Source organism: Orcinus orca, chromosome 4 (assembly GCF_937001465.1).
Source record: "Orcinus orca chromosome 4, mOrcOrc1.1, whole genome shotgun sequence".
NCBI lineage: Eukaryota > Metazoa > Chordata > Mammalia > Artiodactyla > Delphinidae > Orcinus > Orcinus orca.
In genome coordinates this window covers 90,124,976-90,148,965 of record NC_064562.1, presented here as the reverse complement: position 1 = coordinate 90,148,965, position 23,990 = coordinate 90,124,976, and the positions used below count along the sequence as shown (strand labels likewise).

Below are 23,990 nucleotides of genomic sequence, written 5' to 3'. Positions count from 1 at the left end.
ATATGAAAAGGTAACCCATATAATGGGAGTAAGTATTTGCAAATCATGTATCTGACATGTGTTTGGTATCCAGGATATTTAAAGAACTTTTACAACTCAACAACAAAAAGGCAACCCAATTAAAAATGAGCAAAGGACTTAATGTTTCTCCAAGGAATTTATGTAAGTGGCCAATAAGCACACAAAAACATTATTCACATCATTAGTCATTAGGGAAACGCAAATCAAAACCATTCTATATACCCCTTCAAACCCGCTAGGATGGCTCGAATTTAAAAAAAAAAAAGAGGGACTTCCCTGGCAGTCCAGTGGTTGGGACTCTGCACTTCCACAGAGGGGGCGTGGGTTTGATCCCTGGTATGGCTGGGAAAAAGAAAAAGAAAAGGAAAGAGGAAAAAAACTCAGCCTTGGCAAGAATATGGAGAAATCGGAACCCTCATACACTGCTCGTGGGAATGTAAGATGGTGCTGCTGCAAAACAGTTTGGCAGTTCCTTAAAAGTTAAACACAGAATTACCTTATGACCCAGCGATTGCACTCCTAGGTAGGTACATACCCAAAAGAAATGAAAATAGGTGTTCAAACAAAAACTTGAACATGAACATTCCTAGCAGCATTATTCATGATACCCAAAACATTAGAAACGATACAAACGTCCATCAGCTGTTGAATGGATGAATAAAATGTGGTATGCCTGTACAATGGCATAAAAAGAAATGAAGTACTAATATATGCGATAACATGGGTGAATTTTGAAAATAGGCCAAGAGGGAAAAAAGCCAGTCATAAATGGCCACATGTTATATGATTTCATTTTTAAAATAAATTTATTTATTTATTTATTTATTTTTGGCTGCATTGGGTCTTCGTTGCTGCGCACAGTCTTTCTTTTTAGTTGCATCGAGCAGGGGCTACTCTTCGTTGCAGTGCACGGGCTTCTCATTGCCACGGTTTCTCTTGTTGTGGAGCATGGGCTCTAGGTGCGTGGGCTTCAGTAGTTGTGGCACATGGGCTCAGTAGTTGTGGCTCATGGGCTCTAGAGCGCAGGCTCAGTAGTTGTGGTGCACAGGCTTAGTTGCTCCGAGGCATGTGGGATCTTCCCAGATGGGCTCAAACCCATGTCCCCTGCATTGGCAGGCGGATTGTTAACCACTGCGCCACCAGGGAAGCCCTATGTGATTTCATTTATAGGAAATGTCCAGAATAGGCAAGTGCATAGCGACAGAAAGCAGATCAGTTGTTGCCAAGGACTGGAGTGAGAGGGTATGGGGAGTGACTGCTTAATGGGTAAGGGTTTTTTTTTTTGGGGGGGGTGGCAGTGATGAAAATGTTCTGGAATTATATAGTGGTGATAGTTACCCAATATACCCAACACTGTGAAAGTAATAAAAGCCACTGAATTGTCTACTTCCAAATAAAATGGTGAATATTATGCTAATTTTACCATCAATTTAAAAAATGGAGATGTGGGTACCATGTTTATTACTGATGGAGGAGATTGAAGGATGTTGGAGGACTTAGCCTGGCATGAAAGCCAAATGCGCCTGCCAACTGAGCCCCAAAATTCAGCAGAATTACCCACCCCCTGGTCACAGGCAAAACTGGGTTTGGGAGGACATAGGAGAGGGAAGAACAGAGGGGAACTTGTCTACTTTAGGCTCCCTCCCAAGAGGAAGAGGAAATTGCATAGCCACGAATGCCCTAGGGACACCATGATTTAAGGCAAATGAAAAATACATCCATTGAAAAATGCCAGAAGTAATATTAGATTATAAAGGGTCATACTTTATAAACTCATAGTTTTAGCCCATCTCCATATATCCAAATACCTTCTGGACTTTACCTGGATCCTCTACAGGCATCTGAACCTCAACATGTCCTAAGCTGGGCTTGTCATATGCTCAACCAAATCTGCTACTCCTTCCATACTTTTCCTTTCAGTAAATTGCAATCCAGTGGTACTGGTTAAGAATGTGAATTGTGTTCTCAGATGAGTCTAAATCCTGATTCTGTCACTTACTAGCTGTGTGACCTTGGACAACTTAATTAACCTCTCTGTGCCTCAGGTTCCTTGTCTATAAAATGGAATAAAAATGGTATAATCTGGGCTTCCCTGGTGGCGCAGTGGTTGAGAGTCCGCCTGCCGATGCAGGGGACGCGGGTTCGTGCCCCGGTCTGGGAGGATCCCACGTGCCGCGGAGTGGCTGAGCCCGTGGGCCATGGCCGCTGAGCCTGCGCATCCGGGTCCTGTGCTCCGCGGCGGGAGAGGCCACAGCAGTGAGAGGCCCGCGTACCGGAAAAAAAAAAAGAAAAAGAAAAAAGAAAAAAAAAAGGTATAATCTCATGGAGTTGTTAACAGGATTAAACTGGTCAATTCACGTAAAGTGCACAGAACAGTGCTATATCATGTTAGCTATGTAAAACTGCATCTTTAGCCACCCAGTTACCCAGGGAAGATACTTGGGAGTTAGTCTTCATTTTCTTTTGCCCCATCTTTAACTAGTCACCAGCGTTTATTGACTTTTAGTTAACACCTCTTGAGCCCATTCCATCTCTAACCCCTTTGCTAGTGCCTTAGTCCAGCCCACTACCATCTCTCATCTGTTTCCTGCAACAGACTCCTAACTGGTCTCCCTTCCTTTCATCCTTCCCTTCCAGCTTGCTCTCTATGCTCTGGCCAGAACATTCTCTCTAACATGCAATTCTAATCAAGTCACTTCCCTGAAGAAAATCAATTATTGGTTCCCCACTGTGGTCAGGATGGAATCTCACACCTGAATGGTCCGCAACATACACACACACACACACACACACACACACACACACACACACTTCTCAACCACACATCACTAGGCTCACCTCTTATTTTTTTTATTATTATTTATTTTATTTATTTTTGGCTGTTTTGGGTCTTAGTTGCGGCACGCGGGCTTCTCTCTAGTTGAGGCACGTGAGGTCAGTAGTGGCACAAAGGCTAGTTGCCCTGCAGCATGTAGGATCTTAGTTCTCAGACCAGGAATTGAACCTGCGCCCCTGCATTGGAACGCGGATTCTTAACCACTGGACCACCAGGGAAGTCCCCTCAACTCTCATTTTAGGCTTTACTTCTTTTGTACTATTTACAGATTCATCACTTACTTTATCAAGATTCCTTCTGTCCCTTCTCAGCCTTCAGAACCCCAGCAGAAATCTCCCCTCTCCAGGAAAACTCCCTAAACCCTGAGTCTGTGTTAAGTGCCCCTTCTCTGTTCTCTTCAAACACTGAAGTTTCTCTCTGTCCAAACACTTCTGCTATTTTATAACTATCTCTTAACTTTTCTGTTTTCCCACTAGACCAGCATTTTCTTGAGAGCTGGAGTCCCTACCCTGAATGCCTAGCACAATACTTAGTATATGAGGTGCTCAATAAATGTTTGATAAATGAGTGGAAGTTTGTTGGGTGGACACTACTAGAGGGACAGAACCTTCTTACAGGAGCTGCAGATGGTTTGGTATGCAGGCTTACCTCAGAGATACTGTAGTTTCAGGCCACTGCAGTAACAAAGATATCACAATGAAACAAGTCACACGAATCTTTTTGTTTTCCCAATGCACATAAGAGTTATGTTTACACTACACTGTAGTCTGTTAAGTCTCCAATAGCATTAAGTCTAAACAAACAATCTACATACCTTAATTTAAAAATAATGCTCTTGGAAAAATGACACTGATAGACTTGCTCGATGCAGTATTGCCACCAACCTCCAATTTGTAAATAAAAAGCTCAGTATCTGCAAAGCTCAATAAAGTGAAGCACAATAAAATGAGGTCGGGTCTGTAACTGGAGAAAATGGTAACCAGGTGAAAGGAACATAGAAGCTTCAGTAACCAGCACAGGCTCTGGTTAATCACAGGGATACTGGTGGTACATACTGTCTGAATATCAGTTCTGGCCACGTGCAGCCAGCAGGAGATAATGCTAGAGAGACACAGAGGCCCGATTATAAAGGGCCCGTTATGTTTTAAGCTAGTGTCTGAACTTTGTACCGTCAGCAGTGGGATGCTGCTGAAGATTTTTGATGTGAGTGGCATTCAGATTTGATTTTAGGAAGATCACTAGCTATAACGTTGAGCACAAGCGGAAGGGCAGCAAGAATGGAGGCAGGGAGGCCCATGTGGAGGCTGCCAGCACCAATGTTCTAGGTCGCCACATGGTTCTAGATGCTACTGGTGCTCCAGAGAGAAAGTGGGGCACTGTCTCTGCTTTCTGGATCCTCAAAACACAAGGAGCCAGACACTCCTCGAGTGATTGCCCATGATATGACTAACTCTGGGGGAAAGGAAGGTATAGAAACACTCAGGTTACTAGGGGGAGCATTTGAAAAGTGGAAGTGAAGCCTTCAGTGGTTGATCTCCCTTCTATCTCTGGCATATCCAGCTCCACTCAGGGCAGGGTGTATTTAAGGCATCAAGCTATCGTGCATGTTTTTTATTTATCCTTTTAAAAATTTTTTTTATTGGTGTATAGTTGATTTACAATGTTGTATTAGTTTCAGGTGTACAGCAAAGTGAATCAATATACATATACATATATCCACTCTTTTTTTAGATTCTTTTTCCATATAGGTCATGACAGTGTATTGAGTAGAGAGTTCCCTGTGCTATACAGTACATCTTTATTAGTTTGTGGCATGTTTTTTTAAAACTTCAGATTTCAAGGACTTTATTTCTAGTTCTGTTTGAATGGATATATTTAACATTGGGGTGAAAAGGCTATTCTGTAAGAGATGCACAGAAATGTCTGTTTAACCCAAGAAGTAGGGCTTTTGCTGAGCCAACCAAGTCATTGTACGGCCTCCCACAGAACCACAGAGCTCTTACCCTACTATTCGCATCAGAGTCAAAACTCTCATGAGTTCTATTTAGGGCCCAGATGGGTCAGTGATATCATCGGCGGTTGAATCTACAAGGTAATACTTAAGCTCTCATTTCTGGAGTCAGACCAATGAGGATCCGAATGCTGGCCCTTCCACCTACACAGCTGTGAGAGCTTGGGCAGTCATATAACCTCTCTGACCTTCGGTTACTTTATTTGTAAAATGGGAGGTAAAATAATAGGAACTGCCTCATAGAGTTGTTGTGAGGATTTAATGAGACCCTGCATTTAAAAGTCTGGTGCAGGGTGAAAGGTCACACCATATTATTTAATTTAGAGTATACTTGTGATCTTGGGCAAGTCATTTATCCTCTTTAAGCCTCAATTTCTTCCTTGATAAAATGGAGATCATGCTCACCACTGTATTTTTAGGCTCCACCACAAAGCCTGGCACACAGTAGATGCTCAAAAACATTTCGTAATAAATGAATGAAAGAGGAGGAGGAAAGAAGAATGTCTTTCATAACTATCTTACAGACTGTCATGAGGCTCAGATGAGATAGGCCTGAAGAAAGCCTTCTGTGGACAGCGAAATGCTGTTCGAAAATAAGCTAGAATTACGAGTAGTGTTTTAGAATAAAGGAAATTCCTTGACTGGAATGTCTTTCCAGAATTTTATTCAGTTTGTCTCATATCTGGGACACTGCTCCTTAGCCTTGTTCAATGGACTCTCCAGGGGTCTAATTCTTTGGCCCCTAGCAACTCAGAATTCCTACGCCGAGCTCCCTCGACCGGGCTGCCTTTGTGGTACAGTGTCATGGGCAGGTGCAGGACCTCCGGACCCTTGAAGTTAATCTCTGTATTTAACTGGGTATGGCCTTAAATTCCAAAATTAGAACTTTGCTCCTCAGTTTATTGAACAAGGGATCTGCCCTTAGTGAAAATGTGTTTCCTACCTCAGTGTGAATTGGTTCATTGCTTCCCTTACTGAGAGTGAAGTTTGATAACAGGGGATGTTAAGGTGCAAGAGATTTGGAAGCCACCAGGGAAAAATGAACGTAGAAAGGTAATCCTACAGGGCCTGGGGGCTCCAGAAGTTTTGGTGCCCCATGTTCTGCCATACATGCTGATTTTTAATCTCTCCTTTCCAATGACCTTTGTGGTCAGGTGACTCAGTTAGGAAATCAGTGTAGCTCCTAGAATAAACAAGTGACTTTAGGTCCTCGCAAAATGGATGAATTATCATTACACTTCCCTACCGCATCCCCAGCCCTGGAGTTAGACGAGCCAGGTTCAGATTCAGACTCTTTTACTTAGCAGCTATGTGGTCTTGGGGAAGTTATTGAATCTCCCTCTGCCTGCTTGCTTTTTATCTGTAAAATGGGGATAATGGTAGTAGCTATCTCAGGTATGAAAAAATGACCCAGGCAAAACTAATCTACACTGTTAGAAGTCAGAATGGCGACTTCTCGGTGAGGAGGTCGCAACTAGAAAGGGCCATAGGGAAGCGTCTGGCATGCTGGTCATGTTTCATCTGGATGCTGGTTACATGGAGGTGCTCAGTTTGTGAAAATTTATCAAGCTGTATATATGATATGTGCATAATTCTGCATCTATGTTATTTTTTAATAAAAAGTTTTTTAAAAATCCATGTAAACTACTTGACATATAGTAAGTTACTGTCAACAATTCCTTTTCTCTCTGGCTGAGTGATCACCCTCTAAGGCTTTAACATTATTCCCAAACACAAGGAAAATGACAAACAAGAATGAGAAATACTCACAGAGGGCAGGCTTTGACTGGGCACTCGATGGTTTAGATATTTGTACTTAGGGCTTAGGAAATTATGCTAAATAGGTAATTTTTGCTATTGTCTCATGTTCAGAATGCTTCTTTCTATAAATGCTCAAGCACATTTAGAATCAGTTGCATTTCCAGAATTTCTCCTCTTAGGAGAGCATCTTATATGGAAAGGGGAGATTAGGTGCCTGTTGGGAAGCTGAGTTTGTATACGACTTGGTATGACTGAGAAAGTGTCGGTGGCCATATTTGAATTGGGGTGGGGGTGAAGCTGACAGAAATACCATTCCCTGGTGCCACCACAGTTCGGAATAAAAGTCTTGAGAAAGGAGAGGAAAAATCCCAGCAGAATGCAACTGGCATGACCCAATGTTATCATGGTACCATGAGCTCAAAATGTCTTGACCCAGCGCCCCCAGCAAGGTCATCTCAGAAACAATTGGGCTCCAGCAACTTGTCTTACCTGCCTCAGAATGACTAAGGCCTATTTAAGCCTCGTGTTTGGTTAATCATTAAAGATTTTTGCCAAACAAAGTAGAATAAGCCAAGAAAGAAGGGTGGCTAAAAATTAGCTCAGGAAAGGTCATATTTCTTGCAAATGCAAGGTTTGGTGTTGCTTTTGATTGTGGGTATAACTGTGTGGAATGGAGTCACAGGATATATAACCCTGTTGAGGAAGCCAGTGTGTGTCTGGAGATTTTACGTGGGACCCTCGTCTACCCTCACAGTCATCTGGAGGACTACGGGCCTCCATCACCTTTGCTGAGAAGGCCACATTCCTGTGGCGAGGGAGAGTGGGGACAGCTTGGCCGATGCTTGTATCTGCTGTAAGACTCCAGAGAGGAAGGATGGAATTCCCCAGAAGGTGGAACCTGGATCTAAAGAAGGAAGGGGTGGGAACCCTAAGAGCCTTGGCTGCCCCTACAAACTCTCCCATGGAAAGATCAGTGTTGGTGGGCATCACCTGGGGCCAGGAAGGCCGGAGAGAGGCAGTTGCCTGCTAGGGGAGTGCTCAGATGCATCATACTGTCGATTGCTAGACAAGCCCTCAGCCTCTCAGTTTAGGTAAATGTGGGGCACCCCCATTTTCTAAAAGAAACTCAAAGTCCTAAATTGGCATGATTTAGGGTTCTTCCTACTTCCTTGTTATGCAGGCCAAATCTCTTCCTTCCACAGTTAATATGGGCCTATCAATCATGTTTAGTGTTGGAGGGAACAAAGGTTGTGTTTCCCCACTCCACACCCTTTCTCCTCCTTTTTTGAGGTTGCCACACTGAACTTCTTTCAGGTACTTGACTATACCACGCTTTTTCTTCTGGGCCTGGGCATTTCCTCTTCCCTCTTCTCCCTGCTCATCTGTCCTTCCTCCTACTCATCCTGTCCTTCTTTGCTTAGATGCCACTTCCTCCCCAAAGTCTTCTTAACCCCTTGCCCAGGCCTGGGTGCGCCTCCTATTTCATAGCCCTTGCAACACTGCCTTATCACGCCCGGGAGTTTCTGGAGGGCAGAGGGGGTCGATTTTGTTGATCATTGTCTCTCCAGTGCCTCATACTGTTCTGGCACATAGCTGGAATTCAACAAATGTTTATTGAAAAAAATGGGTGAACAAGAGCATAAAAAGGTGCCAAATGGAAAGGCTTAAACGAGTTAATACAGTGGGGACGCATTCACACTACAGTTTATAAAGAGGAAGAGAAAGGAAATAACTTTGTCTTTGACATACCAGGCTTTTTAAAGATTCATTAACTCAACTGATTTTCCCAATAACCTGATGAGGTCAGGATTATTATCTCTGTTTTACCAGTTAAGAAACTGGTGCTCAGAGAGGCAAGGCGTCTTTTCCAAGGTCACACAGCTGGTAAAGAGCAAAGCTGGAGGTTCAGCCCCTAGGCATCCCAACTGTAAGCCCAGCCTGTTCTACCAGGCCACAGTGCTTGACAAGTATTTAGACAATTACATTTTGGTGTGAGGAGTTAGGAAACAGAGGAATACTGGGCACCTAGAGAGGGAAAACTAATGAGAAAGAGAAGAAAGGCTGTATCCAATCTGATAGCTTAGAACTTGGAATTGAAGCAAAACTCATCTCCTGAGTTTCATTCTGTATTTAAACCTACTCCTGTCCTTGACCTTGGATGGTCAAAGAGATGGAGAGTGTGTCAAGGAAGTGGTTGGGCAAGGATAAAGTGAATACATCTGTTATCCTATCAGTAATTTTTTTTTAAGATGAAGATATAATTTTTTTTTTAGGGTCATTGTGCCAAATGTGATTTCATCAAAATAGCAATGCCAAAATGTCACATTTCGTTTTTTAAAAAAAAACCCAACTCTGAGATAAAGGTTGCCCAAAAGACTTTATAATATTGGGCTGGCCAAAAAGTTCGTTCGCGTTTTCTATACCATCTTATGGAAAACCCTGAATGAACTTTATGGCCAACCCAATATCATGTAATATACTATATACATCTCTTGAAAATGGTCAACTACCCTAATGCCCTTAAAACAGGGCCTGGCAAGCCAGTAGAATCAATTATAGTTAACAAAATATACCCAGCACAGTGTAGGCCATGTCACAGCACCCAATAAAATGTTGGACTGTCCATAGGATTACCCTTCATGAGAAAAGAAAAATTAGAACTTTGTTTTCTAGCTGTTTTGACTTCCAACTAAATAAGTGCTTATGCACGTTGTCTTGACAGATATTTTTGGAATTAAAACAAATTGGGGCATCTATCCTAGTGAAGAAGCAGAAGGGTATAGTTGACTTCTTAACAATACTTGTTTAGCCCTCTCCATAATCCTTGATACGGCACTGTAGATCGAATTCCTTAAATCTACCAGACAATTTTAGCAGCTCACCTAGTGCTATGTCTTCCAGGCTGAAAGTAGGCATTTCAGCCATTCTTCCTTCAGTTCCCATCCCCCCAAGGAAAGAGGCTGCATTTGGAAACACACTAAAAGAAACTACACTTGGAGAAAAGCTTTCCTTTTCTTTTTGTTGACCGTGAAGTTGGTTGTTGGCACTACCGAATCTGTCCATGTCCAGGGTCAGTGTGTTTGCTGTTCGAAAGTGTCTGGGACTTGGAGTCTGAGCACAGATTTCTGCCCTGGTTCCTACCAGCTGTGGGACCTTGGCCGGTCACACATCTGCTCTGCGTACTTCACTGAGTTCTTGTGAGGTCCCGTGGCAATGGAAGCCAAAAGCCTAATGAATCACCCAAGCAAAGCTTTTATCCCCACCCAACACACTATTTACCTGCTTATTTTGTCCGTGTTCTCCCACTGGAATGTAAGCTCTATGTGTGCAAGGTTTTGTTGGTTTTGTTGATGCTGTAGTCACCGCAGCTCCTAGAACAAAGCCGGGCAGGGCAGCATCTAGCAGAGGTGTAGTATGCATTTTGTAAGACTGTTAATTCTTTTTCTGACAAGAGCAATCAAACTCTGATTCTGCAACTTGAAAAGCATCTGTACTCTTCTCCTAGAACAAGAAGGAGTCAGCAGATCTTGTTCCCCTAGAAAATACTGGCTAATGATCTGTCATCTTGGGAAGTTCCCTGGCCTCTTCTGCCTCTGAAAGAGGCTTTTTCCTTTTAAGAGGAAGCAGGAAGTTAGAATTCTAAGAAATGTGGGTCGGGAGGCCATGACCCAGGCTGCTCAAGACTAAGAAGGTAAAATTCTTAATCAACGGCAAAGCCACGTGGGGCAATTTTTAGAAGTAATTCCATTGACAACCTACCAGTTTCCCTTGAATCATTTGATTGGCTTTGCTGATGGATCCTACCTGAAGTTAGTGATGATCTCCTCTAGAGAAAAAGGCAGTACCCTGCTAATCTTGCTGGGTGCTGTGAAAAAGGTGAAACAGAGGGCTTTGGTTTCCAATGCGGTGACCAACATTAGGTTACCCCAGCACTTTCATGAGACCACCAAACAACTCAAGGTCACATCAACTGCCTCCATGTAGATTTCTGAGTGTAAAGCTCTTGGGATCATAAACAAACCAGTGCCCAGAACAGTGACAGGCTTTGCCACATCCCATTCTAATCCAGATGCTGAGTAGTAGATGAATGCTCAACTTTCCACCACCTGGGCACAAGTTTGAAGACACTGATAATTTACAATGTTTACTATGTGCCTCATCTTCATTAGTAATTCCAGATCAAAGATATGATTTTCTCCAGCTGAAAATAATGAATTAGTCAGTTCCTTCTATGCTGTAAGGGTTATTCTAATTTTGTTAGGAAAAAAAATGTGTATAAAGAAAAACACAATTTAAAATAAGGTCTTGAAATTGCTTTAAAGAAAGCTTTATTTACTACATACATCCTAAGAATGTATTGTAAATGAAGCAAGATCTAAATAAACTTAAAAGCTTTTCAAATACAATGCAACTAAAGATAACAACTAAACTGCTAGCATGTTTGAAAACAGAGAACTCGAAAGTTTGTTTTTTTTTAAACATTTATATAGTTTGTTCTTAACCCTAAAAAAAGTTCACATTTCAAGTTACAAACTTACCTCAGTAGTGTACATATGTGAAATGTTTTTCAAACAACAGGAACACACAGACCATAGGTAGGTAGGAGGCTCACTGATACTTAATGGGCTATGTCAGCAACACTTATTTTTAAGGTAGTTTGGTAGTTGCCATGTTAAGACACCATTTTTTTCCTTTTTCTTTTTTGCAAATAATTTACAGGCACATGTAAAATACAGTAAGACCCCTGGGTCAGTCTCATCCAGTGAACCTCTGTGATAATGAATCCTTCACTGGAAGGAGAGTAGGAGAGTACGTCTTTCATATAAAGTCAAAGGATGGGGATCTAATCCAGACTGCATTTTGTTGGATTACTCATAACAACAGATTTGAGTTTGGATGCAGTTTGCTGGGTACAGGATCAGGAACATTGCACAATTACTTTATGTCATTTAAGAACGATGGAAAGGAAGGTTAGGAATGTTTAAAGGCCTTCGCAGGCACTCAATAATTTTATAGAATAGTTAAATAAATATTGCTTATATATAAAAAATTCAACCCACCCTAAGATGAGGGAGAAGAGGGCATTTGGGAATCTCTTAATTTAAAATGTAAAACAAAACTAATACGTTTGCTAAGGGCACTATCCTATTATTAATCCACAATAAGAATGCAGCCATCAGCAAAATTCAGTGAGTAGAAGGTTTGATGGAATCTCCAATATGACATAAAAACACAACTGTGGCCGTGCCATCTATTGCACACCTCACTTCCTTGATAGAACCTTTAAAAAGAAAAATTCCAAGTTGGTGTATTTCCTAAAGTAGATGACAATCTTAACAGTTTACTGTATTTTACATTCACTCTGCTAAACAAAGGCCTTTAACCAGGCACAAAACACTGCAACGATACATTTACTTCCTACTAAAGCAAAACTGTTCAATAACATTGAAATAAAATCGTTTCACTTTGCATTCAACTAGGTACCATGAACTTCTGCAACATAAAACAGCTAAAAACAAGGATTAGGAGATATTTACAAACTATCTGTTACTCCTGCAGGTCTCTCCTCCTCCTCCTGGCTGTGCATGCCCCAATTCAGTTCACCTGCCACCTGCATGGCAACGGAGGGAGGCCCTGTTCAAGAAACATAGTATTTCCAACACCGTGACAACCACAGACATTTTGCATGAAACATGGTAAGGCAACTAGAAGCATATCTGCCGACAAGAGTCTTTCAGGGTCTTGTCTACAATAACATTCTCTGTCTCTACAAACTTATACTTCAAAACAAATATAATAACATAAAAGCATTAGGAAAGGAATGAAAGTTGTATATTGGACAATTAAATAGCTATGCAAAGATGTCTTATGCAAACTATTAAAATCTTGTGCTTACACATACTCTGCTATTGAAAATACCTCCCAACCAAACCAAACGCCCCCAAAAAACCAAAAACCCATAACAAAAAACCCCAACAAAAAGAAGTATAAAAGTCATCAATGTTTTCTCTGTCAGAGTAATGCGTTTGTCCTAGACTTGCCGAACACGAAGGTGGGTCTGGGAACAGGGGGACAGGGTGGCTAGTGGGTGGGGAGAGAACCTATCTAAGAGCAAAGGCACTTGGAGAAGGAACAGGGACCCAGGGTGATGGTGGCAGGTGAGAGAGCTTTCCAGTGTTTGGACTCAGAAGCGTGACAAGTCTTTCAATGTTGGCTTAAGGAGAGGTCGAGTGTTTAAAAAACAGAACCGTCATGGATAACACATAGTAACACCCGTCAACTTTTAATTCCAGCAGAAATAGAGGTTTCACTCATTTTAAAATTGCACTTTCCAGTATAACTTTTAAAATAACGTTTTATGTAGTATTTTTAAAGCACTATTGTTTGTATCTTTAAATATTGAATATATTTTTCAAAATAGTTCCCTAGCTGCTCAAGTGTGCTTTTTAATATATAGTTGATATATTTACTATTGAAGGTACTACAAAATAGAAATCTCTGGAGTGCAGAAGTTAAGAAAATAACCTTCATACTGAAAATATATCCTTAAAAATACAAAAACAAAAACCTCTATACAAATGTACTACAGCATACAAATTTTTAAGAGATGGTGTTTAAGGCACAAACCATTGCAAGCCTCTTAGAAATGTACAAACACAGGTCTGCTAAATTGAAAACAGTCTTAAAAAAACTAGTGAAAACTTCATGTATATAAAATATTCCAGTATGGTATCTGATAACATTCTTCACGTTCGGGTTTCGTGTGTGCTAACCCAACACGTTCTTTCTTCATAAATAGTAAAGTGTTCCTTCAGTGGTCGTGGTGGGTGGATCTCAGTAGGTCTGGTAGACGTCGTGGATGGGCACCTGGATAGCAGCGGCGGGGAAGGCCTGAGGTATGTAGCCTGCGTACCCGCTGTAGACGGCGGCCGCTGCGTTCTTCTGCAGCGTGGCGATCGTAGCTGTGGTCGGAGCAGCAAATGGCACATAACTGGCCCCGTAGATCCCGGCAGCGGGAATTCTCTGAACGTTCGGAGCCACCGTGTACACTGGAGTTATTGGGCGGCCCTGAGGAGGAGGGAGAGAAAGAATCCTTACTGAACATGTGTAGCTACTTATCCATTCATTCATTCATTGATTCATTCAACTCCCAGGAGTCTGGAGGAGAAACAGACAGAGAAACAAAAGTTGCCATTCTTGGGCTTCCCTGGTGGTGCAGTGGTTAAGAATCCCCCTGCCAATGCAGGGGACTCGGGTTCGAGCCCTGGTCTGGGAAGATCCCACATGCCACAGAGCAACTAAGCCCGTGCGCCACAACTACTGAGCCTGCACTCTAGAGATGGCGAGCCACAACTGCTGAGCCCACGTGCCGCAACTACTGAAGCCCAGGCGCCTAGAGCCCATGCTCCACAAGAGAAGCCACTGCAATGAGAAGCCCACGCACCGCAATGAAGAGTAGCCCCCCGCTCGCCGCAACTAGAGAAAGCCCGCGCGCAGCAACGAAGACCCAACGCAGCCAAAAATAAATAAATAATTTATTTAAAAACAAAACAAAACAAAAGTTGCCATTCTCAGGGCAGAAAGGCAGAGGGGTAGACAAACAGTAACTGTAAGGGAGTGAGGCAGGAGCCATTAAAGTAAGGTGAAGTTGCATCCTCAAGGCTCATTCGAATTCAGCTGGTGACACTGATGGAATTGGAATGCTCTGGGAAAGTTCCAATGCTCTGGAATCTTCTGCCCACCATTCCACACAATCAGCCTATGCCCCAGAGTGAGCCAGAGATAGGAGTTGAGGTCTACCCTTTACTCAGTTGATCTCACTGTAACTAAGAAGAAATACTTTTCCTGAAATACATGCCAGCTGCCTCAACTCATACTTAACTGAAGAAACATGATGTTTCAAGAACGGAGAGAAAGAAGCATAGTCTGTGACAACTTTACGGAACAAAGTACACAGATCTCCAAAGGGTCAGCTTCTTAAGCTGTGACCTAAAAAGATTGTGACCAGACACAATTTTCAGCAAATGTGATCTCTTCAACCATCTCCCACCTAAGATATGACACCACTATATAAACAAATTGCTGCAGAAGCTTCGAGAAGGAGCCAACTAACTTGAGGAGCCAGAGAAAGCATCTCAGAAGTGGAGACATTTGAGCTGGGTTCTGAAGAATAAGGTGGGACTTCCACATGAGGAGGAAGTGGGGAAAGACAAGCTAACTGAAGCTGCCTCACTGCAGATGCCATGCTGGCTCTGAAAGTCCCTGCTGCTTCCTTCCCTCCATTTGTAAGTGTAACATACCATGTTTTCAGAACAAATGGGAGTATGCAGGGAAGACTGGTTCCGTATTTCCCGAAGTGTTTGCTACGGAGCTCGTTCTCTGAGCTGCTTTATGGAAAAGTAGATAGATGTTTGGTAAAATAAAACACACATTTAACAAAACATCTGGTGCACCTTATGTTTCATACAATGCCCTCTAGTACGTGCTGCTGTGGTCTCCTTGTCTTAATGTATCTTTAAAATAAACAATTCAGGATATGTGAAATGGAGAATTAGGTTTTAAAAAATTACTTCTTCCTGGATTTTTATAAAGGAATTACTTATCATTCCTCTACAATACCTGCAAATCAGAGTCACAAAATTATGTGCAAAGGAACTTCATAACCTAAGAGTCATTTCTTTCAACTGTAACCAAAATAATAATTATACTAAATGATAACAATAACAGAGAGATTATAGTCTGCTAGGCACTATTCTAAGTGCCTTATTTGTATGATGTTATTTTTCTTTGAAAAATATTTTTTTACCTATTTCTTTTTATTTATAAATTTATTTTTTGTTTATTTTTGGCTGCATTAGGTCTTTGTTGCTGCGCGCGGGCTTCCTCTAGTTGCAGTGAGCGGGGGCTACTCTTCATTGCGGTGCGCAGGCTTCTCATTGCGGTGGCTTCTCTTGCTGCAGAGCATGGGCTCTAGGCACACAGGTTTCGGTAGTTGTGGCTCACGGGCTCAGCAGTTGTGGCTCGTGGGCTCTAGCGCGCAGGCTTAGTAGTTGTGGTGCCCGGGCTTAGTTGCTCCACGGCAATCCTAACCACTTCATCACCAGGGAAGTCCCGGTGACATAGCTTTTAAGCAAGGGGATGTGTGACTCTGGAGCCTGTGCGTTTAGCTTTGCATTATCCTGCCTCCTACAATGCAGTCACAATGAATATCTTATTAGAAACGCTTTACGACCAGGCAGACAATCTTCGGAACTGGGAAGACTGTGGTTTACAGCAAGACAGCAAGCCATCTTTTCCAAATGTGTAGACATCTCTTTAATGACAAATGCACAAAGGGAAGGAATCACAGGGAAGGTGACATCTGAGAAAAACCTTTCCATGTGCTACAGTGCAGCCCAACACCTGGGCTCAGGTGAGCGCAATGGGGTTGGGCTGAGCATAGGGAGTTGGGGAGGGGGAGAGAAAAAGGCCTCAAATTTTGCTCCTCTCAAAAAACGAACGGTTATCTTTGCTCTACCTATACCACCGACTTGTTGTGAAGACTGAGAACACTTTGAGAAATCAACGTGAAAAAATGATCGTCTATACCTGCAAGTTTTTTTTTTAATTGCTTGCAAAGGCTATATGAAACTTTGGATATAAAATGGCTAAACAGGAACATCCCTGAGCACCTGCAAAACAGAGGAGGAAGATTGAAGGTGTTCCCCAAGAAGGTTCTGGAAGCCATGCTGGGAACTGATTTCCAGTGTTGCTCTACTCCAAAAAGGTTTCTATTTACTGATCCGTGGAGCTTAAAATGCTCCTTGGGAACTTCCCTGGTGGCACAGTGGTTAGGATTCTGTGCTCCCAGGGCAGGGGGCCTGGGTTTGATCCCTGGTCAGGGAACTAGATCCCACATGCATGCTGCAACTAAGAGTTTGCATGCCGCAACTAAGGAGCCCACCAGCCGCAACTAAGATCCAGGGCAACCAAATAAATAAATGAATAAATATTAAAAAAAAAGCTCCTCCCTCTGCTGCAATTTGGCAGAGAACACAGAGGCGGCAGAGAACACAGAGGCGGCAGAGGACTGAACATGTCAGAGAACCCAGGTCAGTGAACTCGAGGCAGGACACAGAGTACTTAGACCTGAGGGAGAGTGGCAGGGCCACACACACTCAAAGAAGCCATTCCCACGTTACAAAGGAAGTCGCTCCTGGCATTCTGCAGAATATACTGGAGAAGGAAACAATCTCCACAGGAATGAACTGCTAATGACAGCACACTGAACAGATTCCCAAACCACAACTTCGTGTAAAGACCCCACGGCAGCATCCAGTGCAGACTGACATAAGATAGAAACAGTCTGCATTCCAGAATGTGATCATGAAGCCTGGAACTTGGGGTCCACCAGAACTGTGACCATGCAGCAAAGACGAAAGTTCACGAGTTTCTTAGTAAAGAGGAATTAGAAATTATTAGCAGAATTCCACAAAGTAATGCCTGTAGGTTACTGTATATATTTATAGTCAGGCCACAGGAATAACTACTTTCTGAGTCATTTCCAACCTATGCCTTTTTTTGGCTTTTTGCAGTTAAAGAATACTTGACGATATATTGATAGATAAATAAACTTCACATGGCCTGACCCTTTCTGAAGAGTGCAGTCAAGACTGGGGCTCAGGGCTTCCCTGGTGGCGCAGTGGTTGGCAGTCCGCCTGCCGATGCAGGGGACGCGGGTTCGTGCCCTGGTCCGGGAAGATCCCACATGCCGCGGAGCGGCTGGGCCCGTGAGCCATGGCCGCTGAGCCTGTGCGTCCAGAGCCTGTGCTCCACAACGGGAGAGGCCACACAGTAAGAGGCCCGCGTACCGCAAAAAAAAAAAAAAAAAAAAAAAAAAAAGACTGGGTCTCAGAGTGGGCAACAGCAAGCAAACAGCAGGCTACTGTGAGGGTTCACAGTCTGGCTCTGTTTCGGCATCACTGAGGAGCTGGGACAAAATATGGATTCTAGAACCCCAGCCCAGTTCTGCTGAACTGGAATCTTCTGGGCTTTGAATCTAAGAATCTCTGTTCTATCAATATAAACATGTCCCCTGGATAATTCTTACTCAATTAGATAAAAGACATCCCCGGCCTGAGTTTTTAATATGCTTGTTGATTGATAAGGTAGTTGAGATTCACTGCCTCACAAAGGAGAGCTTCAACGAGATTATTTTTCTCTCTGGATGAATGATACATCACGTATTCCCTGTGTGCTACACATTGCAGATACAAAGCAATATAAGACGTAACTCTTGTTCTGGAAGAACTTCGTTTTAATTGGGGAGATAGAACACACTGGCAGTCAAATGCCAAGTAATACTGTAGGTAATGAGAAGTATGGGAGACATGATTTCCAAGGTGAGATGTGGATGGGAAAGATTCTAGAGAAGAAACCACAGAGAGGTTTCTGAGTAAGCAGAGGTGGGGAAGGAGGATGGAATAGTAAGACTGGATTGGGAGGAGATATGGGAATAGTTGGATATGGTTGTAAGAGAGGAGTAAAGGCAGATTTTGTAAAGTTTCATGTATCTTTATCTCTATAGATATTTCTCTAGACATTTCTCTCTCTACAGCCACACGTATATATATGTATACATGTATACATATGTATCTACTGATACAGAGAGAGGGAGGGAGGGAGGGAGGGAGCAGCAGAACTTTAAATAACTCTTCACTGAACTATAACCTGGAATGGGAAAACGTGAACTATCTCCTGGGATTTTGTGTGTCAGCTCCTTAACAATAAGAACATGAGTTAAAAATTATCCAGTATCATAAAAAAAAAATAGTATGTATAATATTATGACACTGAAAAATTACACATGCCATTTCTGCATATTGTTTCCCATCTTTAATACAGTGACGATATTGGGGTAGTACAATTATTACTAAAATTTTTTCTGTCCTGCCACGATTTATCTTACAAAATTTGTCTGTCATCCAGTCCCATAGTTCTAACAGAGAGCTAGGCACACAGTAAATTCTCCTGTGGAGTATTAAATGAATCCACGACACATGAGGCCTCACACAAACGCAACGACCGCAGTAAGAACCCTACCTGGAAAGGTGGTGGCGTGGACACGGCAGGGATGACGGCGGCGGCCGCGGCCGCGGCGGCACTGGCTGGGTCTGGCTGCACAGCGATGGGGCTGATCATGTGCTCCATTGTGTGGATTTTACCATCTTCAATCATTTTAGGAGCTGGAGCTGCCTGAAACATGGAATACTGGGCCCCGATGGCAGGGATGGCCACTGCAAGAGAAGTAAGAAGGAAACACAGGTCAGTCATCCAGTCACTGAAGGAGGTCCATCACTTTCTCAATATTTTTAAAAACCAAGTTTAGCAGCCAAGGGCTCTCCCTGCTAACTAATGCTCCCTCAGTACAGGTGCTACCCAAGAGGAAGAGAGAGGAGGTGGCAGGTACCCCTCCTCCCCTTGACTTGACTTTCAAAAGGAAACACATGGGTACCAATGGGGTCTCCCCACAGATCATCGGGGAAGGAAAGCTTAGAGTTACGTTTCTGCACCCACATTTCCTACTGCTTCTAACAGAAAATCGCATTTTGACTCTTACTCTTGAGGTTCTACAGAGCAAGAAAGGGCCTTCTAATTCTGAGAAAACAGTCTCAGAATAAGAAGTGAGAGCAGAGGCTGGAGGCCCAAGAGTGTGAGAAGGAGGCTGCTGGTTCCTTATCACTCATCTAATTCGTTACCAGACCTGCTGCCCTTTTCACTTTCACCACGTTTTAAAAAGCTGGTGCTGTTGAGGGTTTCATTTTGAGAACTCAGAGGTCTGTGTACATCCTCCCCACCCCACATTTCAGATTTCAATATTACTGACTCAAGGAAAAATACATAATAAAAAACGGAAAATTCCCTAATTTTCTAATGGCCAGTCATAATAGCAAAGCAGTAGAGTGACTGCTTTTTTTGGTGGTACCTGCCAATTCAAAGACATGTTTCTGTGAGTCAAGTCCAAAGGGCTCATTTCAACCAGAGATTCAAACAGACAGCAGTTATTGAATGTCAATGTATGATAAGGAGAGGTAAAAAGAAAAAAAAATACTAGCCCTGATGTGGGGGAGTTTGCGTGAGTGTGTGGTATGTGTGTGTTGCAAGGAAGAGCAAGAATATTGAAATGCATACACAAAGGAACCTCTCACTTATGTTTTTTCTCCAACTGTAAGTAATTTCTTCTAATAAAAGCTGACGATATAAGGTAAAGAGAAATGACTGTGGGCTAAACAACGATACAGCCATTCAATAAAATATACCTAAAATCTTTTTTTTTTTTTTTTTTGCGGTACACGGGCCTCTCACTGCTGTGGCCTCTCCCGTTGTGGAGCACAGGCTCCGGACGCGCAGGCTCAGTGGCCATGGCTCACGGGCCCAGCCGCTCCGCGGCATGTGGGATCTTCCTGGACCGGGGCACAAACCCGTGTCCCCTGCATCGGCAGGTGGACTCTCAACCACTGCGCCACCAGGGAAGCCCAAAATATACCTAAAATCTTAACCAAATCTTTTACCTGCCTTTCCATCCATGTGATCTTGTGCCCAGATACTTCACTACTGCCCTGGTGTTCCTCCTAAAATACATAGTTCTAATTTTCTGGATTAATCAGAAATAGAGGTCACGGGGATAGGGCCCAGAAAGGGTTATAAGTTTGAGCTATATTTGAGTTGTACTAAGCAACTCTGGATTATTCTGGCTGTCAGCTACTACATGCCCCAGAACACAACTATATGCTTAAAGGTTGTTTAAGAGTTCTTTTCTCTAGTTAAGTCTTAAGCTAATGCCAACAGGAGTCCCTTTCCCAACAAGTAGAAGTGACAAGTCTTGTGTCCAGGCTCTGCTTTATGGAATTACAGGGAGAAACAGGATCTGTTTTACACTGCTGAAAGCACCAATGGCATTTATAAGGAAATCCAGTCTAAGGAGTCACTTACCTGCAGAAATTGCAGTATTTTTTCACAGGCATTAAAAAAAAAAAAAAAAAAAATCACCGGATTACTTCAAAAGGAAGCTCTACTGGGAAAATGCTTTGTAAGCTCTATGTGGCCAATGCCAACCTACGCTCCACTCGCACAGCTCCCTTGAGTCTGTTTCAGCCAGGAGAAGGAGTGCAGACCTCAGCCAACAGAAAGTCAGAGAGGCTGAGCTTCCAAGTGAGGATGTTCTCAAAGAGTTCTTCAATCTACCTTCCATGAGACCTGGAAAAGGTCTGGAGGAGGATCAGGGAAGAATCTCCCATGTGTGGGCTTGTGTGGTGTGTGTAAGTAGGGAGTCTGTGCTATGTTCACACTGTGGAGTTAAATAAAGCTCCTTGCAGGTTAGGATCAGAAAGACCTGTTTCACATTAGGCCAACGAGCACTAACAATGTTGGAAAACTGGTTTGTGGGGCCTGGTTTGTGGAGGGTGGAAGCAAAGTTCAAGGTCCCTGGCTTGAATTACTTGAGTGCCCCTACCCCCAATCTACGGATCCAGCAAAAGGCGGAAATGAGAGCTGGAAATCAGCCGCAAAAACTTTCACTGCTGCTCCCAGGCATTCTGGTTTGTTAAGACCATGACAGAGACAGCAGTGTTATTTGCTCCTGAAGGGGAATTTTCTACCCTTCCCAGCAACTCTCAGAACTAGCAAAGAAATGCGCCTTCTGGCTTCCGATGCATGTGGTAGAAATAGGCTTGAGTAAGGAGAAGAAAGTTTTTAGCTGGTAGAAGACACAGAAGAGACTCGTGTTCTTCTATCTCTGCACACCCCATCCCAATCTGCCTAGTTGAGAATCTGCCTAATTGAAAAAAAGCCTAACAACTGGTGATGCCCATTTGAAAAACCCACTAACGGAAAGTTTGACTGGAACGTGGTCAAAACTAGACACTAGACTATCTCCCTAAGTTCTAGATAAGAAGGCCCAAGAGGCCACATTCCTTGCCTAATCTTCGGTTGCCTTTGAGAAGAGGAACCCATATGCAGATAAAAGTACCCAAGGAAGTCACTTCAAAGGGAGGGCTGGGGTTCAGACTGAAAAGATCCATTCTCACGCCAGTTTATACTGACCTGTACCAGGTTTAATGGCAACTGGATTGACGGCAGAGATTTCCAAATTCGGTACAAGTTCATATCCTTTTTCTTGTTGTTTTCCTTTTCCTTCATGATATCGGCTATATATACCACGGCCAGCAGAATATCCCCCAAGGTAGGAACCCCTGGGCCCTGGGGCTCTGTTGCCAGCTGCACCTCGACCCCGGCCTCTTATGCTGCCTGCTTATAATAACAACACAAAACATGATGAGCTACCAATAGCAACAGTACAGGAGGCGGACCTTAGCTCAAGGTTCCTGGCACTTAGGTGTTTGCGCTGGCTCTAAGCTGCAGGTGGCTACACCTCTGCCCTTCAATGAGCCGGAAGATGCTTCACACCTCCTGTTCCAGCCTAGGTGCACCCTAAAATGTCTGCTTAATGCAAGAGATGAACTTGAAGGGTGAGTTCCTAGGACTGCAACTGCAACTCCAATAAATAAAAATGTTCACAGAGTGTAACAAAGTTAGTTGTGGAAGGGGAACTGCTAGTCACCTTTCTCATTTTATGCATGAGAAAACAAGCCTCGGGAGGTTAGAGGGGCTGACTTAAGTCACAGAAGCAGTTAATCAGAGAACAGGACCCAGAGGCTAAGCATTCTGCTTCCCGGTGTAATGCCTGGTTTCATTACAGGCTAGCCAGTGACTACAAACAACAAAACAACCCCAACAAAAAACCCAACGACAACACTGTGCCCCCTAATCCCCAACATTCTAAAGATTTCATTTCACACGTAGTTTTTAACCTAAGAACCCAGAGCCTTGCGGACTAGCCCCACAGTAGGTAGGCCCTGGAAAGGCTGAGCGCAGGAAGAGCTTGCATGCGCCCATGATTCTACCACTCATCCCACACATACTAACGATCTGCATTTCTCTCAGTGCTGTAGAAGTGCATGCCTTAAGCGCCAGCAAAGAACAGAACCCAGAACCCACACCCAAACGAGGGTGGGTAAGGGGGTCGCCGTCCACCGGCTCGGTAAATGACAGCCACCACACCCCCGACGCCGCCCGCCCGGCAGACGCGGATCCCTGGGCCTACCCAGGCAAGGAGTCCCCACTAACCTTTCACGAAGTAGTCCCTGTTGGGCCCAATGAGCGCGTTGTAAGGGTAGCCATAGTAGGCCAGCGTGTAGGGGTCGCAGGAGTACACGTAGCTGGGCTGCTGCACCACTGCCGCCTCGGCTGCGCCGCCGCCCTTGGCCGCCTTCTGGTAGCGGGAGTACTGCTCCTTGTCCACGGGCTTGGCCAGCGTCACCTCGAGGCACGAGCCCTCCAGCTCGGTGCCGTTGAGGTTGTTCATGGCGTGCACGGCGTCCTCGCGGCTGGCAAAGTGCACGAAGGCGTAGTCGCGGATCTTCTTGACGCGCTCCACGCAGCCCGGGTTGAACTGGCCGAAGCTCTTTTTGATGGTGTCCTCGGTGGTCTCGATCATGAGGTTCCGCACGTAGAGGATCTTCACGGTCTCCATTACGTCCTCGTCCACGTCGATCTCAGGCTCGGCCCAGTCCACGGCGATCTGGTGGCCCCAAAGCTGGATGCGGCCGGGCATGAGCTTGCGGCGCGCCATGGCGGCGGCGCGGTGGCTCTCGTACTCGACGAAGGCGAAGCCGCGGTTCTTCATCTTGTCGGCCGCGCTGGCGTAGACGATCACGTCGAGCACGCCCTCCGTGACCTTGGCGATCTCCTCCAGGATCTCCTCGCGCTTCTTCATCTTGGGGATGCCGCCGATGAAGAGGCGGCAGTTGTCCACGCTGCAGCACACGCCGAGCAGGCGGCCGGGGCGGATCTCGTAGTTATTGAGCTCACGCACGGCGCGCTTGGCCTCGTGCTTGTGGCAGTACATGACGAAGGCGTAGCCGCGGTTCTTGCCGTCGAAGTCCATCATGAGGCGCAGCTCGTAGATGCGGCCCACTACCTCGAACACGGGCACCAGCTCGTCCTCGTACACGTCGCGCGGGATCTTGCCCACGAAGACCTCGCAGCCGCGCTGCGGGTGCGGACCTTCCCAGCCGGGCGGCGGGCCGCCGTACTTGCGCTGCCCGTTCTCCTGCACCATGCTGTAGCCCGTGCGCTCCATCAGCGCCAGAAGCGCCGCCTCGTTGGGCGCGCCCGCCACGCCCTCGGGCACCTTGGCGGAGGACCCAGCGGCCGACTCGCTGCTCATGGCTGCGGTGGAATCCTCTGCGGTCATAATGTCAAAGGCATCCAAGCCCGGCGGAAACCTGGGGGAGGCAGGAGGGAGGGGGTGAGTGGGGAATC

The 23,990-nt window shown here is 44.5% G+C and overlaps 1 protein-coding gene across 4 annotated transcripts in view; it reads right to left on the bottom strand.

Annotated features, from left to right (window-relative positions):
• Positions 1-10,927: 10,927 nt before the first annotated feature.
• Positions 10,928-23,990, bottom strand: part of RBM47 (RNA binding motif protein 47) — a 165,989-nt gene continuing 152,926 nt past the window's right edge. Inside the window, exons 4-7 of one of the 4 annotated variants that reach the window (XM_033421697.2) lie at positions 22,794-23,953; positions 21,711-21,917; positions 18,711-18,904; positions 10,928-13,697 (exon numbers count right to left, since the gene is read on the bottom strand). In XM_033421697.2, coding sequence (XP_033277588.1) covers positions 13,464-13,697; positions 18,711-18,904; positions 21,711-21,917; positions 22,794-23,922 — 1,764 coding nt within the window. In that variant the 5' untranslated portion in view covers positions 23,923-23,953 and the 3' untranslated portion in view covers positions 10,928-13,463. The other 3 variants (XM_049709584.1, XM_049709586.1, XM_049709585.1) reach the window with 3 other exon arrangements.